This window comes from Columba livia, chromosome 5, assembly GCF_036013475.1.
Source record: "Columba livia isolate bColLiv1 breed racing homer chromosome 5, bColLiv1.pat.W.v2, whole genome shotgun sequence".
Taxonomy (NCBI): domain Eukaryota; kingdom Metazoa; phylum Chordata; class Aves; order Columbiformes; family Columbidae; genus Columba; species Columba livia.
The window spans coordinates 57,764,787-57,782,372 of NC_088606.1; the positions used below are offsets into that span (position 1 = coordinate 57,764,787).

The window sequence follows — 17,586 nt, forward strand, 5'->3', positions numbered from 1 at the left end:
ACCCATTCAGATGATTGGTCAGAGGTCTGGTGGCTGGAAAGGCACCGGATTTCCTCTGTGTGTGAGCACGTGAGCCAGCAGAGGCGGGTCCTTCCCAGGGAAAACCCTTAGGCCGGGCTTGTTGCATGCAGGGCCCAGCCCAAGCCAAGTGCCTACAGGAGAGCGCCAGGGTCTGCCCCACCTCCCCACTGTGCCCAGGGCCGGCCCTTCCACTCAGCTTTTGTACCAGCTGCTACCTGCCTCCTGGCCATGGCAATGTTCTTACAGAAGAACAGGCAATGGCGTTATGAGAAAAATCTGAGACAAGATGTCCGGTGGTACGACTGAGGCAGCTTCCACAATCTCAATAGTTCAGCAAGGTCTCAAAGCAACGCTGCCATCTAACCCTCCACCAAAAATTCCATCATAATTAATGTGGTATATTCCTAAAGCTTGAATACATCTCCAGTTAAGGGCACATTTCTTAAATTAGATTTTTGTATCTTTTTAACAGACACTACTTGAATTGCTTGGTCTTATGACCTGCAGCTAACAGAGCTCATGTCCCTGCAGCAAAATGCTGACTCGCTGAGTCCCACCACAGCAAGGGCAAACAACTAAGGTCTTAATAATGTATTTTTTTGTTGAACCAATACAAGGAAGCTCCAAAATGTCACAATGTACACATCATTCCACATAATACAGTTGAACCAAGTGCACAGACAAATTATAAATCATGCTTTTATCTCAATAAATAATTTCATATGTCATAAAAGTAGATGAACTAAATACTTGCTCCTAACTAGCTGCCCAGTGTCAGGAGTTCAGATGTTTCCGTACTTCCTGACAAACAGTAATGAACATACTATCGGGGGGAAAAAAAACAACTTAAAAACTGTGCCTCCTTACTTGATGTGATTTCTCTGCATGATTTGCTAGCTTTATTGAGAAAAGTAACATTCTATTTTAATTTCTGTAAGACTTCAGACATATTTATTTCTATAAACATTAAGGTCCCAGGGATCTTCAAATCCCTGGGAAAAACTGGAAAATCCCCTGGAGAAAAACTGGATTTTATTGCTCTTTTAAAAGGTGATGTCAGTATTTCTTTCCTCAGCAAAGGAAATTTCCCCAACACACCACTTTCTTCTGCCATCTGTTTTGTAATAAGATATGGCAAATAAAGGGGATTTGTATTCCATTCCAACTGTTGGACATCTTAATTTTTTTTTTCCCCAGGATAAATCATAAAAGTGGGAGTAAAATCTGTGGCACACGTGGACAATTCTGTTTTCTGGTTTGAAAGAAAATTTCTAACCTGGAATAAGCAACAGGTGCAGTATTCCACTGGTCATGATTTTGGGCAGAGAAATACAGTTTCACAGGCAACATCCATTTTTCTCACAACTCTCAGTCTAAATTTAGAGCTCATAAAAGGCCAATGCCTGTGCCAAGAAAGCACACTCTAGCACATACTGTGCAATTTTAGCCAGCCAACTTCAGTTTTCATCTGCTACCTGTATGTAATCTTACACCAAAGACCAGTACTCAGACAAAGCTGAATTTTGTTCCAAACGACAGAAAAATATCTACTCTGAATAAACAAATAAAACAGACAACAAAACTTACATTTGATGGTGACCTGAGGTAGCATTTGCTCAGTCAATGTTACTTTATTTCTATACTCAAGTGAAAGCTGTATTTAGCACACAACTTTCTAAAAACACGGGTCAACAAACTGCTGCAAAATAACTTCAGCTGGTTTTCAATTAGAAGAGAGTGGGGTTAAAATATCAATGTCTCAATCAAATCTCTCATTTGATACAATACTTAGGGGCAATAGGAGGCAAAATACAACCACATGTGATCACATTCCAATTTTTAAAAATACTACTACATTCTCACATATCAGACTGAAAACATAGATGTCCATAAAATATTTCTGACATGGACTGCCAACAAGTAAAGCTCAACCAGAACAATTACTCAAATAAAAGTCAAAGAAGTCATCCACATATTTTACTCTCATAGGTAGCTGTTGCTGTATGTTGACTATTATTTAGCACCAAATTATTTAATTAATCAGTAGAATAACTTAGTTGATGGACTGCAAAAAACCTTCAGTGAGTCTGACAAACTAAGATGTCACTGTGGAAAGCAGAACTACCACCATGAACCGTGCAAGCAGAAAGAGCGCTTTCTACCTGAAGTATTTTCACACTTTTGATGATAAAGAGGACAAACTCTTTGTTTTTTTAACTGAGAAGTGGGTAATACAAATTTTAGGAACTCAGAGTTGAAAATTTTCTGGAAAAGCTAACAACTGTTCATTGAAAAAGTACTTAAAGCCATTAAAATAAATCATTTGAATACTTACCGAACTAGATTACTACAAATTATTAATAATGGGAATGGTTTTCTGTTTTTCTTATCAGACAGATCTGTATAGACCTGAACATTTTTTCCTTGATCCTTTCAATGAAGTGTCTTAAATCCACTGTCAAGTAGCATCTGCAACATCATTGCAGTACATGGTCCTATAATGTAATTATTTTGCTTTTCCATGTCACTCCAAACAATTTTTTGCTTATCATAGTAACAGAACAAAGACAACCAAAGAACAAAATCTTCAAATACTGTACCTGCAAAGCACAATTCATCATTCGCACAATGTAGTCGAACTGCTGATGGTCCAGTATTGCTCGATTTTGTTTAACGTGCAGGCCTAACTCCTGCGTCAGGCAGTGCCGAGCTGCCTTTCCTTTCAGGGCTCGCAGAGCTGCCGGCAGGGTCTGGAGACAAGAAAACCCAACTTTATGAAAATGAAATTAAATGGCACTATTCACATTGAATATCATTAATTCTTTACTAAGAAACTGCAAGTGACAATACAGTAAATGATAACTTCGGAAATTACACATTAGCTTGAATATCAAACATTTGTGCAATGTTTGATCTTGCTTGAGTCATTAAGCGTTTCATTTTTCTCGTGCTTTTTTCAAATGCATTAAACAGCATTTCTCACCTACATCTGTAAATAGAAGTGACTGAATACTGACATTGAACGGATGTGAAATCAGACATGAATTATTGTGTATGAAAGCACCAGGTCTCGAGTTGGCTATCAAGGCCAACCAGTGTGGTTTTTGACAAGTAGTGCCTGACAAACGGCGTTAGAAGCAGCATACCTCGCATAGCAACCCGCCACAAGGCTGTTACGCAGTTTACCCTAAAGCAGTGCCAATACTGGTAAAGATGCCAATAGTGCCAACGTGTTAAAGAGGCAGCAAGTGCTACACGAGTGATTATCAGGTGTGGCCCTTTAGACGAGATTTAACGTGTGGTAACAGATAAATAAGAAAAGGCAGCCTGTTGCCTAAGAACAAATTTGCCATGCAGGTGGACAAAATACTGAAATTTTCCAAGTGTCTTTAAGTTGAAAGAGGTTATAAACTACTGGGCTACACTTGCATCAAAACTCTATAAAAAGAGCCACGCATTTTATTAGGACTTTTTCCATATGCACTTCCATAACATAACTCGTAAATCAAGAAATACTCATTTTCTATCTTGAGCTGCACAGGTCAGAGTGACAGTTTTCCAAGAAATACAATTTTCTTAAAATAATTTTACATTCACTTTCATTTGTAGAATTAGATTGGAGTGCAAGTTTGAATGATCATTCTAGAATCAATGACTGAAACCTCTATGGACAGAATCTACAAAACCCAGCGACTTCTTAATGTGAAAAAATCGAATGTCAAGGATGACAAGTCACAAGTGCATTTTACTGAAGATGGACATGCTGGATATTTACATTAACCTCCGAGTTTTATCCAATGATTGATTCTTAAAACCAGCAAAATTTACTGTATTGAAAATTTCAAAAGAGCATTGGCTGACAAACACTGAAATGTCTATGCATGTTTTGTGTTTACATTCCTCCTAATCACTAGCGCTAGACCAACATATACCCCTTTAAAAAAGAAATCATGCAGACAATTCTATTTATAATGATAATATGAATTAGCAAAAAGGGCATCAACTCACCCACATAGTATTGCAAACAGGTTTTCAAAACCATTAACTTCGTATTACACACAGTATTTCATTTAGGTCATTAGTTTTATTGCTTAGTTCATTCATTTAAATGGTTAAAATAAACATTAGTATTTGAAAGAAGATTTAGAAATGTATTTTGTGACAAGGTCAGTCTTCATTTGCCCATTAACAGAAGGGAGGCTTATTTGGGAAAGTTAAAATTTCATTTTATTACCTTTTCAGTCTCCAAAAATTTGTTTTCAAAAATGAATGAGACGCAGTTTCTAACAACTTCCAGCCTTTGTGCACTGTTGAAAACTGTGCTTCCTTTTTCCATTATGGAAACTAACAGAGAAAAACAAGAGTATACATCTGTAAAACGTCTCTGCCAAAGCCACAAAGAATATCAGAAAGTTATTTTAAAAAAAATAAAAACAATGTGCCCTCCATTTTGTTCTGTTAAGCAAATACCATTAGTAGGCACATACAGATGAGAACATAAGATCCTAAATCTTTAGTTTTCCTACACTATCTGAAGAAAAAGAGTGCTCTCAATTTTAACTAGAGCAGCTGATTCTCTTTACTACTTGTTCCAATTGTCTCATACAGGCACGAAGAGATTCCAGTCTCTAACATACTAATGAAATATATAAGTAAATACAAACTAATAAAATACATATATGTGTGTGTGTTCTGCAGTGAACTATGTAGCCTTGCATACTTGGTAGCAGTAGATAACTATTTTTTCCTAAAGAATTCATTGTTCATGCCAAGAATTCCATGACATGGTGTAGAACCTGAGAAACCTGTTCTCTTATCTAGATTCCAGTTTGCTGAGTTCTAAAGATTATTTTCTTAATGCAGTGTTTAACTCTGAATTCTCAAGAAAATTCAGAACGGAAGAATTAACATTCTCTTTTTCTCTTTGGTGTCAAGTAATAGAATATAAATGCAGAATATGCCCTTTCTATAGATAATGAGCTGCTAATATCCAAGGATTCTGACACACAGGGCAGCAGGGAGTATGAGTGTTGAAAGCTGTTCATTGGTAAACCAACCAACCAAACAAAATCAAACAAACAACAGCAACAACAAAAAAACCAAACCAAACTTTGACAAAAAAAATAACATATTAAGAAAGAAAACCTTCTCTTGCACCTAGACTTTTAAAGAAAGACAAGAGAAGGCAAGCACATACCTTTTAAATTTTCTATAAGCAACAGATTCAATGACATAGTCAACAGTAAAGGCAAGGTGAAGAGATTTTATCCTCTTCTTACATAAACCCAAAGACAAAGAAGGCTGGAAGGGGCCTCAAGAGGCCAGCAAGTTCATTCTCCTGTCCCTGACAGGATCAGCTGTATTTATGTTATTTCTCATGTTTGTCTAATATGTTCCCAAAGTTCTGTGATAAAAAAGACTCCATGGCTTCACAAGAAATCCATTCAACTGCCTCACAATCCTCATTTTGCCAAGTTTTTCCTGACAAATAACTCTACTTTTGTGGTGCCATTACACTCATTATTTCTTATCACTACAGATTATTCCCTTTCCTTTTTTAGCAGGCTCTTATGTAACTGAAGACTGCTATTATGTGTTCCCTCAGTCTTCTCTTTTTCAGTCTAAACAACTCCCCATCTTTCCTTGTAGGTCACATTCTCCAGACCGCTGGTCATCCTTATTGCTTTCTTCTGGACTCCCTCCAACAGAATCAAAACCAGAGACAGTCTTCCAGTGTCCAAAAATGGATACAAGCCGTCCAGCTGAGGTCTTACTGAGCACCATGAAAGGATTTCTCCACGGGGTTCACTGACTGTACTCCTGTTTATACATCCTACTAAGATGTTTGTCTTTTTTGCAATAGCTGATATAGTTGGGTCATGTTTGCCCTATGATCATTATAATCCCCAAATTAATGTCTACAATGTCTACATCTGTTCTTTATATTTAAATATAGGTGTATATATATATCGGTACATTTATTTTGAGACAGATGCTGTGTTTGCTCCTTGTCTTTTTCCAGTAATTTACATGACTTGCACTAGTGTCAAAGGAGAAACCCTAACAGCTCAAAGCTTGGTTCAGCTAGTCCTACAAGTAACCTATGGTGATATTCATCAGACCTAGATGAGTAGACAGTTTCTAACTTAATAGTTCAATTTAACTCATATCAAATCCTTTTTTGTGTTAGTGATTATGTCACTCACACCCTGGATGTTTGACTTCTTAGTAATGGCTGATGCAAAAGGGCTTTTAAAATTGCACAGACAAACAGGTAAGTCTATGTCCTAAAGCTTACTGTGATCACTAAAAACACCGTCTTAATATAAATTGGGAGTAACACATTCCAGCCATGCTAATTATATATTCAACTCATGAGACAGGATGACAAACCGGTAAGTCGGGGAACAAATAAACATACCGACAGGGGGACCTGCTGGGACGACACACTTCTTGTCCCCGCGGGTGGCAGGGGGGGCACCCTGGCCCCTTGCGAGACCTTCCTGGAGCAGCTCCTGGACCCGGGCCTCGTTGATTCGGGGAAAAGGGAGGATGTGGACACGCAGGTGGGAGCCCTCTGTGGGCCGCGGCACTTTCTGGAATGCTATGTGAGGATTGGGATTCTCCTGCAGGTCGGAAGCGAAAGGTTACACATGTGTTATGCAGTGTTACCATCTGTCTCATCCGATTTTATTGCTGCTCTGTATACCTGTCATACCTGACAGATTAAGAAGCCAAGTATCTAATGCAGCTGAATATTTCATATTCATATCATCCGCGATTCATTACCTGTAATACTTGCAAGTTTGTTAAAGGCTTTTATAAAATTATTTTTGTCAACATGTGAAATTCAAAAAGAGAGAAAAAAAAAATCACTGCTTGTGTTGATTTTATGCAGCTTAATGAATATTTAAGACTTGAATAGAAATTAGTTAGACAATCAACCTCTTCATGAGAGAAAGGGTTGAAGCATAGTAAAACATACAATCTCTTCACAGAGTACTAAGATATATTCTTATCTTGATTAAGATTACAAAGCGAAAATTCATTTTTGTACCATGTTATATCAAACTATGGCTTCCCTCATTAAGGACCAATTCTCTATCTTCTGTATGTCCCATAAAGATTTGTTACACAGCTCACTTTGCACTAAAAAAAATGAAAAAAAGTTAATAGCAGTGATCAAATAGAATAAATGAATGGCCTTAACTACAAGGACAATAAAAAGAAGATGTCACATGAGATTCTGCAGTCATCTCAAAGGATAGAAAAGACTTATTAACACTGTGAAAATAAATGTTTGCCTACAATGATTTTTCACTCACTCCTCTACAGTCTTCGTTTCTTTCACTTTAAAAGAAGATGTAATAAGCAGCCCCCAAGAAAGGCTCTTCAGAATTTAAACATTAAAAATCAGTTTGACATTGCAGAACACTGACTTATTTGTTTTGCAAAAATAATTGCTGCACCTGCTACCACGTAAATATTATATTTGTCATGATTTCAATATTACCACGCAATACTGATGTACTGAAGATATTAGCAAAATACGCCCTGTCCCATACAAGAGAGATGTGAGTGTCAGAGGGATATTTGAAGACTTGCTGTGTGTAGGTCAGCTCTGTGGGCGTTCATCAACAGCAGATGCAGTAGCAGTGACCCACCTTCTGCCCCTTGTGTTCAGCAACCAGAAAGCTCATGTACATCACAAAACACTAAGTTTGATTCAACTGCCCCCACACTGATTTCAGCAAGATATGAAAATTCACCATTGCCTTTCATTTTTTTTCTCAAATGGTTAATAATTTCTCCTCTTTGTTTGGGTTTTTCTCTGGCTTCATGATGTACCTTTTTCAAAATATAGCTGAGATCTACATGTTATACAAGGATCCTACGATTGTTCACAGGATCACATCTCACACTTTGAGAAGTGTAACAATCAATCAAACAAAACAGGATATTTTCGTCTGTTCATTCAGATACCAGGGGTTACCATTAATCATGTTTGGATTGATTGTTTTCCAATTTGACTCTACGCTGTCACTTATGTAGGGCTATGTACCACTGCCAAAGAGCGCTACTCAATCAGTTTCTGTTGTACAAGCACAACCAGCTTGCAATAAAACTTGTGAACAGGAGCTAGTTTGATACTTTCATTTAGGGGAGCAAAAAACAACAAGGAGATCAAATGCATCAACTTGAGAAATAGCAGTTCAAAACAAACCAGGCTACTTAGCTGTACAAATTCTCTGCAGAGGAAAGTTTAATGAAACAAGCCAAAAATCTAGTTGGGGGATAAGAGCAGCAGATGCCAGGAGAAGCAAGGCAGAGAAAGGGAACATAATTTCAGCAGAGGCTAACAGATGACATATAGCAGAAAAAGCCAGAAAGGGAGAGTAACTATTCCACGTTCCATTTCATGGAGAAGAGAGATCCAGAGGAAAGATACAGAAAGAGTTACTTTAATCTTGGCCATCACAAACCTAATCCCAGCTGCATATGCTATTAGGAACGTAGGTCTAATGTCTTCAACTACTGAAGCAGTACATGCCAAAAACTTGCCTAGATTTTCCACTTGTACCAGCTACACTAATACAAACATTATCTCTCCCTAAGAAACCTTGTTTCTGATATTTATCTAGACTGTCACAGCTACAGTATGATGACTATTTAAACTGTGGAACAAGATGTCAAAATATGTCATGCATTGAGTTTAAAATCAGGCAGCTCTAGGCATAACTTACAGAAGCGATGTTACTCATCACAGTGCTTTATTCAGACAGTTGTATGCATAAGTGCTAAAAATCTGACTTTTAAATACACTAAGTCATTGACTTAGTGGTAGTGAAGTAGCAGGTCAATCACAATGGTATAAATAAATCTCAACATAAGAAAACAGTAACATCAGCTAGTTTTGACACCAATTTTAAGAAATGATGTAAGCAAAAAGTTGCACATATGCACATTCACTTATGCTTTATAGGCTCTTTCATTCTAAAAAGGATCTATATCTACTAGAAAACAAACACAAATGTTCACCATTTCCTTTGGAGTAATTTAGTATCATAAGAACAATTAGGTTGTTCACAGCAACTTCCCATATTTATGGGATAGTACCACAATAATCCTATGTTTATAACATTGCAGCCCTAGCTCTTGGGGAAATCAAAAGAGACTTATTTTAAAGAAACTTTAGTGCAACATTCCTCATCTTTTCTACTGTATCTTCCCCAAATTTGAATTCAGTCATCTCTGCCATCTGATGAAAAAGAATCAGATTAGATCACTTTAATATTGCTCATTGACTTTCTAATGAAATTAACAGTCCTGTATGTCACAGGACTGTCAACTGTATCTTCTGACAGTGTTAACCTGAAAGTCAGACCTGAATTTGGAAAATGCACATTGCTGTATACAGCACCACTATTAAAACGGCAGCAGAGAATTTAATATTCATTCGGAAGTTTTTATTTCCAATAACCTAATTTTAGCTCATAATAGATTACCTGTCATTAAGAGCCTGCTATATGATCATAGGTATACCATGGAATAAATATTATTTTTTTACAGATGAAATCTCATGGATTAAATGAACTTGTATAACAAAAATTCTGATGCCTGATGTTTCTCTTCATTTTCCACAAGATCCATTCTCTCATCGTAAGTCTGAAGTGTCAGTGCAAGGATGTCAGTGTTAAGATACTCAAATAAGTACACTACACCACGTATGGACAAGAGACAACATTTTACACGCATTTTTAATGCAAATTGGTTTTAGTCCACAAGGATGTATTTGCTCTCTTTTCTAATGTCTTCCATCAATGAAATAGATTAAAATGTGTATTAATGTCACTTGGCAATTTCAGAAGACAGATGGAGTTAGTGTGTCTGCAGACAGACACAAATTCTGCAGAGAAGGACAACACTAAAGCCAGACTAACCAAATTCACACACCTTACTATTCACATATTCCATTTACTTAAAATCCATAGATGTATTTTTCCATCCAAAATCTACTGACACGAAAGTTTGCTGAACGCACTGGTTATAAAGTTTTGCATTTCCCATTGAAAAAGATACTAAATTTATCCCAAAGACTGCACTGACAGTGACAAAATGCTTAAAGGCAAATGATTTTGGAAAAAAAAAAAAGACACACACAACCCAAAGCGCCTCTCTCCCCACCTCTCTGCCAAAACACCCTGGAAGGTAGCAGTACTTAGTAACTCTGGTGATATTTTAATAGAACTGTAGATGTAAATCATAGCTTTGGGGAACTGGGATATAGAAAAGAAAGGGAGATAAAGGTGTCAGCTGACTGCATAATAGATACTGCTCTGTGGAGTCTGAACAACACCAGGAAGTGTGAGGGGGAGATTAGCTGATGTCAAAAAGAAAAAGTAATAAACAAAATAAAATCCCAGCTAATGGAACGATAAGACACTTTACAAAAGCACCACACAACACAAAGGAAGGCAAGAACGAAACTGGAAATGGTATTCTAGGAAACCTAAAGAGTCTAAGAAATGGCCTGTAAGAAATGAAACAGTTCTTGCTGAGCACACAAGCCACAGGGACTGGGTTGTGAAGCAGGAAAGAGCTGCTTAAAGTATACGTTATGGCAAAAGCGATGTACAGTTTTCATATGGGAAAACATTGAGAGGCAAGAGATGTATTTGGTAAGGACAGGTTGAAGCCGAGAAAATAATTGTTTATATACATTATGTGAAGACACACTAAGAAAACAGAATGTTAAGTCGCAATAGTTAATAGGTAAATCAATATTAGCATTAATAAATCAATATTGGTATATGTAACTTCCTTCAAATGTATAAAATAGGTGACACTTAAAGTTCCAAAGTATTTTGTCATAATGCAGATGATGACTACCACAGTCATTTCCATTTTCAGATACTAGATCAATCTCAGCAGTAAGAATTTTCAATGTACTATCCTGACTCTAGAAGTGCAGCAGGTATAGTAAACTTACATTTTTGAAGAGCTGTTCTGCAAGTTCTCTAACATGCTTTATCATTTTGGGTGGATTACCTTCCTCAGCTTTAATTCTTTCAACTTCGAAGGCTACCAACTTTAAAAAAATAAAGAAAAAAAAAAAGAATACAAATGTTTATAATTCAACTAAAAGTAATTTCCTTCCTATTTCAGTTATGAAATGTTAATTTTAAATTGAAACTGAGCAAAGAAAATCAAACATTCAAAAACGTGCAATGTCACATTGTTTCTTACAGAGCTTCTGTTACCAGGTTTTATAGTCCTACGTAATGCAGGAAGTCCTACATAACTAAAACATTCTGTTAACATTTCTAATACCATGATCCATATTTCTTATATATACTACTACTATGCAGAATACCAAATTCTATTTGTACTCTATATACAAATAAAAGCCAGCATAGTAAAAATACAGCATTACCTGTTAAAAGAAAACAGTATTTGTCTCTATTTATATTGTTGTATATGTATTTAATTCAATATTTTTCAATCACTTTTTCAATATTTTTAAGAATATAATTAAATCACTCAAAAAAACTCTGTGCTAGCACATGTGATGCACTATGAAGTTCCTGACAATAGGAACAGCATTACCATGATTTATATGAGCAGGGCATAATTTTATGAAGGAAGCTAGAAATGTACGCTTAGAAGAAAACAAGAATTGCGAAGGTTAGTATAAACTTTATACAATAAACAGTGAGGATTCAGAAGTATTTCAATAGCGTTTCACATATCATAGGTACATTTTATTTTACTTGGGAATACAGAAATAGTCTTCACCTCATCAAAAAGATCACAGGCTCTGAAAGGAGGACCCCGCTCCGACACAAAACCAGCAAACGCCATTCCATTGAGAACTTTGGTCAGAAAGTCATTCTCAAGTAAGCCTCGCTGCCCCAAGAAAGCTGCCTGCGATAGAGGGGAAAAAGCACGTATTTTATCAGTATTAAAACTACAAGCAACTATTTATGTACTAGGAGTTAAACATTTTCACCAATTTGTACTATTACGTGGTACTTTCTAACTAAATCTTGTATATTACCTTTTTATACCTAAATCCAGGAGCGATGTTACAGGAAGTCTGATGCACACATTTAATAAATGTCACAGGTAAAAGAAAACTAGTACTTTCAAGTATTGCCTTCTAGTTACATATACGTTTTCAAAATCTTTAATGATTATTCAAATGTTTCTTTGTATTAAATTTTAATGTTAACTTTGTTCCATATTTCATCACTGACTCCGCAATTAGTTCCACTAAAGTGCATTGGTACAGTGCAATGTCAAAATGATATGTTTATCACATGCAGATTATTTTATTTTTTTCAACTTTAATACTTGTTTAAAGGCAAGCTCATGGGAATAATAAATACTAACTAAAAATACATAACTGCTTCTCGTTTACCTTATGGAAATGAATTACTGGTTCAGCATGAATTCTGATCAGCTGAAGACACGACCGATATCCTTGGAAAAGTTGTGCAAATAGCCTAAGGAAGATTGCTCGCACTTCTTTATCCTGCAAGCAGCAATTGAATACGCTGTCAAAACATTTTTGTATCCTAAACTTTTCCACACTTTGTATAAAGCTATCTGAGCAACGCCTACAAATTTATCAAACAATGCTGCAGTGCAGCACAGAGGTGGAGACACTTGTACACGTACAAAGTTGTTTTAGGTGCGGCTGCAGTTTCCCTGGCCCGTCCGCAGACAGCAAGGACAGATGTAGCACATATGCACCCGCTTTCTCCTACTGCTCTTTTCTATGTCTGCACAACAGCCCCTGGCAGCGCAAGTGTCACTGTCGGGGTGATTATGTGATGAACCCCACAATGGAACTGCTGTGAGGGGAAACCAATGCTGAGTAAAAGGGGTATTTTAGCCCGGATTTATTCCCTGAAATAAGTGTGGCTCTGCAGCACTACACAAGCGGAGCCACCAGCACAGGCGGGGGCAGCGGGGAACACAGGAGCCCAAGCTGGAGTTGCCAGCCGTGGCTAAAACCTGAGGTCCTAAACATTGTTATATCACCTCCGTTTTTATGGTGTCGCAAAGGACTTTTTAAACAAACTCTAAAAGTTATAAGCAGCAAAGAACATTGACAAACTACTCGGGTAAACAGCCGATCAGCTAATCAACAAGTGAATGTGACCTAAACAAGTTAAAGCTTGTAATATTTTTTTTAAAAGAAATAAATTTAGGTATATATAAGATTCTATAAAGCCATCCTATTGGAATATTTTTCTAGATGTCTGCTTATTCCTCATTGGGAAATGATTCATGTTATTCTGTTTTTAACTTTATTTTCTAAGGGTCCACTTCACTGAGAGATCATTCTCATTTTTTTGTGTCCAGGCTGCTCTCTGGGATTTTAACAGGTGCATTTGTACCCTGACAAAATTATTGACACAAAATTATCTTAATTTGTAACTTCGCAATCAAAGTGAGATCTTAGATTAATTCTCTCATTATTTTAAATGAAATCTGGATAACATTTCTTGTCTTCAGCAATGAAAAAAGTAATCTTAAAGTAAGAAATAAGAACAACAAATTTATTGTACTACTTTAAAAGTTTTATGTTTTCAAATACACCTACACAAAAAACCCAACCTGTGTTCTTAACTTGAATTGGCTTTTGGAGTTCAATTCTAGACACTCTTACAAACTAAAACCAGCAGTTTTACCAAATGCTTGTTATTATGGTTTCCAACTATTTTAATCTAAATTATCTAGATTTTAGTAGAAAACACTCTACAGAATTTTTTTAGTACAGCAAATTGTATATTGTTTCATTCAGGTTGAGGTTCATTAAAGCCATTTAACCATGTATGGCTAAAACACATATAACTCCTTTCTCAAGATGTCCAAGCATACAATGTATAATAATTATCATTATTACTGTAAAAGCAGCGACTTTATGTTCTGTTGCTAGAGCTACCACTCCTATCTTTATGCATTTTTACTCTAAAAATCTGGATCTTGAATGACATTTTTAATGTTTCTGAACCTTTTTTTGGGGCGAGAAGGGAGTGGAAGGTGTCTACAAGATAACTTAATTTTGACATTTACATTAACACACAAAAAGATCAGTTTGCCCAGTCATGTAAAATTCTGCAGCTTTACTGGTGTATGAAACAGAGAAGACACAGATTTAACTCAATAGACAGCAATATTAGAAGAAAATAAGGTGCTTCTATATTAATACAAATATGTTTATAAAAGCTTCTAACCCATCAGAATGCTATTAGAGGGCAAAATGCAAAGTCCAATGGCATTTCTTTGCTCCACCAATAACATTATAAAGAATATGGATATGGAAAAGAAAACACAAAACAGAAATTCTTAAAAGAAATTTACTCTAAAATTTCAACAGTTCTCTACTTAAGAAAGTCAGACATAACACAGAAATCTTACCAGCATTTTTGAGTGTGATAAAGCTGTTCGTGGGGGAGGGAATGCATAATCTGCTGTTTCCAAATCAGGATGCAAAACCTAGAGAATTTGTTAAACAAATTTTTTCCCTCATTTTGCTGAGGAAAGGATAAATTACTTTTTTTTTCTTCTTTCTCAAATTAATATTCACTGATAGTAAGTACCTCAAATAATAGATTGAATTAAATAATGGAGATTATATGGAAATAAAGGTCAGATTAACTTCTCAGCTTCGGGATTCTGTAAGTGAGCTAGTTATCAAAAACTCCTATTACAGTCAATGAAGCAAGTCAATACAGTTAGGGATTCTAGAGCTGATTCATCTGCACCAGATCAACAGACAGAAAATTCTTCTCTTTAAGATGAGAAGATTTGTTCAGAAGACTCCAAATAAAGTGTTTCCTATCTTATGGCAATGATAGTAAAAACACAAACTGATCTACTTTTTTTGGTGATTCCCTAATTCTTGAATATTGATACAGAGGCATCGTACAAATAAACTTTAAGACTAATTGGTTATTAATTTGTTAAACTTCAAGACAAAGTACAACTGAAATTAATTTATAAAAACAGAAAAGAAGGTAAATTGAATAGTAACAATGCTGCTCAAATACTGAGGTTGAACTCCTATTAAAAAATCATTATCAGGGAGTAAAAAAATCACTATCTACCTCTTGAATAGTGAAAAACATATTTTAATAGTAAATAACTGATGATATTTAACTTCAGATAATAAATGCTTCTAAATCCAGGAATTTTTGCATGAATCATAGTTTTAAATCTCATATTTCCAGTGTGTTTGAAAGCAATTTAGTACTGAAGTTTTTTTTTTTTTTTAATTTAAAATTAGGCGAGAGAGTAAAAAATGGGGTTTGTATCAAAACATACTAGAGAAAGCGCCATTTGAGTCTGATGTAGCAGTGGCTCTGGCAGCTGAGAAAGATGAATACATTCAGGAATTTTAATTGTGCCTCCGTCCAGGTCTGCTATGATTACATCTAACTGTAAGGAACAAACAAACACGTTATTAGTAGAGAATACTGTAAGCATAGTTTAAAAATACTTCAAATTTCATGATCTACACGTAAGTTAAAATAAACAACCTAAACCAGTACTAACTTCAACATACAGAATGCTTTTGATTAAGGAAATGCTAGAAATACTTTATATTACTGAATCTAGCCAGGAAAAACTAAGGCAAACTAAAGAAAGTAAAATTCGACCAAACTTTCAAATGTGACTTCTGTCTCTGGATGTTCCAGGTCCCTGTTTGGTGTTTCGGCATAGCTATTATTCTGTTTGCAGAAGCACATAGTGAGGACAACTGCAGGTAAAATTACGTGTTTCTAGGCACCTCTGTAACCCTGGTTCAGTTTCTCCAAGTATGTGCTTAAAAGGTAAGGATTGAAATAAAATAATTGAGGTTACATTTGAAAATCCTAAGAGAATTATTCAAACTCATAACAAATACACAAGCAAGCTGGAAATGGAACTATTCCTTCCTTTCCTGCACTAGAATCAAATCTGCTCTACTTTATAGTCTCAATGATTTCACAAAAGAATTGATGCTTTTTCTTTTTTCTCCTCCTGATTGTCTTGCCTTGCCTCCTACAATACTATTTTAAACATATGTGAATTATAGATATAAACATCTCTGAAGCAGGGAAAATGTCTGCAACCAAACCTCACAAAGGACACTGTGGCTATGAACACGCTGGACAGACATACTTACAAGCTCGTGAATGTCATTGCGAAAGACAGAATGGATGCCAATGATGAATGGTGTTGGTGAGCTGAGAACTTCCAATAGCTGTGCAGGAAGAATTGGAATATAGGGATAACTGTGAAAAGAATAGATAAAATACAATTAAAGCTATTGACTATCCTTTCACATAGGACAGCTTCCTGTTACACATTAAATTCACTATAAATGCTTGTATTTTAAAGATACAAAACATGAACAGATGAATTAAATACTTCTTTATAAAGTGCTGTGCTGTTAAAAGAACACCCATCACGAAAACTCCAGAAATTATTATATTATAGGGTCCACAATTTATTGTAAATGAGTTTATTTTGCAAAACAAGAGAAGCTTATTTGTATTGTAACTTTTATGTTCTATGGACATAATATTTGTCCACAACTTTTAGGTAACTAGGGACGCTAAAGTTACAGATAATACTTTCATTTTAGAAACATGGCTAGTTTTTGTTCAGACACCTACAATTCAGCCTTTCTTGAAATAACATTAATAAGAAATCTCTAATTGAAATCTTTGCTTTGATATTGAAATGACAACTAAACCTTATGTATAAAACTCTGTTTTTCGGATAGTGTTTACTTGATTTGACAATTTTCATCAGAGCAACATGAAAATTTAGATCTAAATTGACCAATGCATTTCAACACTTAATTTATAGTTATTAAAAATCTACTTTCATGGTTAATGTAGCGTTAAGAAACATATTCCAAAACTCACTTTCAATTTTCTTTTCCTTATTATTCTATATTAAATTAAGCCTGTCTCTGAAATACTTTAAATAAAAACATGCTATTAAAATACAAGTGTTTTAAAAAACACGTGTCAGAATTAGATGTCTTGTTCCTAAAAAAACCAGAGAGCTTGACATGAAGTTTTCCATTTCAAAATGCTAGATTCAGGTGTTGCTGTTTAGAGAGGCTCAATTTGTTGCTTTAAAATTTGTTCTCTGTTGGACGTTTCTCAGTGACTTACAACTGCGATACAAGCTAACACAGATCTTATCGCAGAACCACAGAATCTTTTGGGTTGTAAAGGGCCTCAGGAGATCATTTAGTCCAAGCTTCTGCTCAAAGCAGGGTTAAGACTAAACCCACAACAGGTTTTCCTGGGCTCTGTCCAGCTGGGTCCTGAAAACCTACAGGGGTGGAAGTTCCAGACATTCTCTGTTCCACTGTTTAGTTATCCTCATAATAAAACGTATTCCCTGCCTACAGTCAGAAACCTCCCTCTCCCCTGTTTCGGTTTATGACCCTAATCTCTTGTTCTCCTGTCACGCATCTCCTCTTACTCATGTTATTGGATCTCCCTCATATCTTTTCCACACACTTACTCACGGATCACCACTGTCAAGTTC

At 35.8% G+C, this 17,586-nt stretch overlaps 1 protein-coding gene across 11 annotated transcripts in view; it reads right to left on the minus strand.

The window, feature by feature from the left end:
- SBF2 (SET binding factor 2) overlaps nucleotides 1-17,586 on the minus strand; it is a 269,359-nt gene that overhangs the window by 98,847 nt on the left and 152,926 nt on the right. For 10 of the 11 annotated variants that reach the window (XM_065066151.1, XM_065066154.1, XM_065066159.1 and 7 more), the window contains exons 8-16: nucleotides 16,202-16,310; nucleotides 15,358-15,471; nucleotides 14,452-14,529; nucleotides 12,443-12,556; nucleotides 11,818-11,946; nucleotides 11,012-11,110; nucleotides 6,443-6,647; nucleotides 4,256-4,365; nucleotides 2,622-2,771 (exon numbers count right to left, since the gene is read on the minus strand). In XM_065066151.1, coding sequence (XP_064922223.1) covers nucleotides 2,622-2,771; nucleotides 4,256-4,365; nucleotides 6,443-6,647; nucleotides 11,012-11,110; nucleotides 11,818-11,946; nucleotides 12,443-12,556; nucleotides 14,452-14,529; nucleotides 15,358-15,471; nucleotides 16,202-16,310 — 1,108 coding nt within the window. The remainder of the gene's footprint in view (nucleotides 1-2,621; nucleotides 2,772-4,255; nucleotides 4,366-6,442; nucleotides 6,648-11,011; nucleotides 11,111-11,817; nucleotides 11,947-12,442; nucleotides 12,557-14,451; nucleotides 14,530-15,357; nucleotides 15,472-16,201; nucleotides 16,311-17,586) is intronic. The other variant, XM_065066158.1, reaches the window with a different exon arrangement.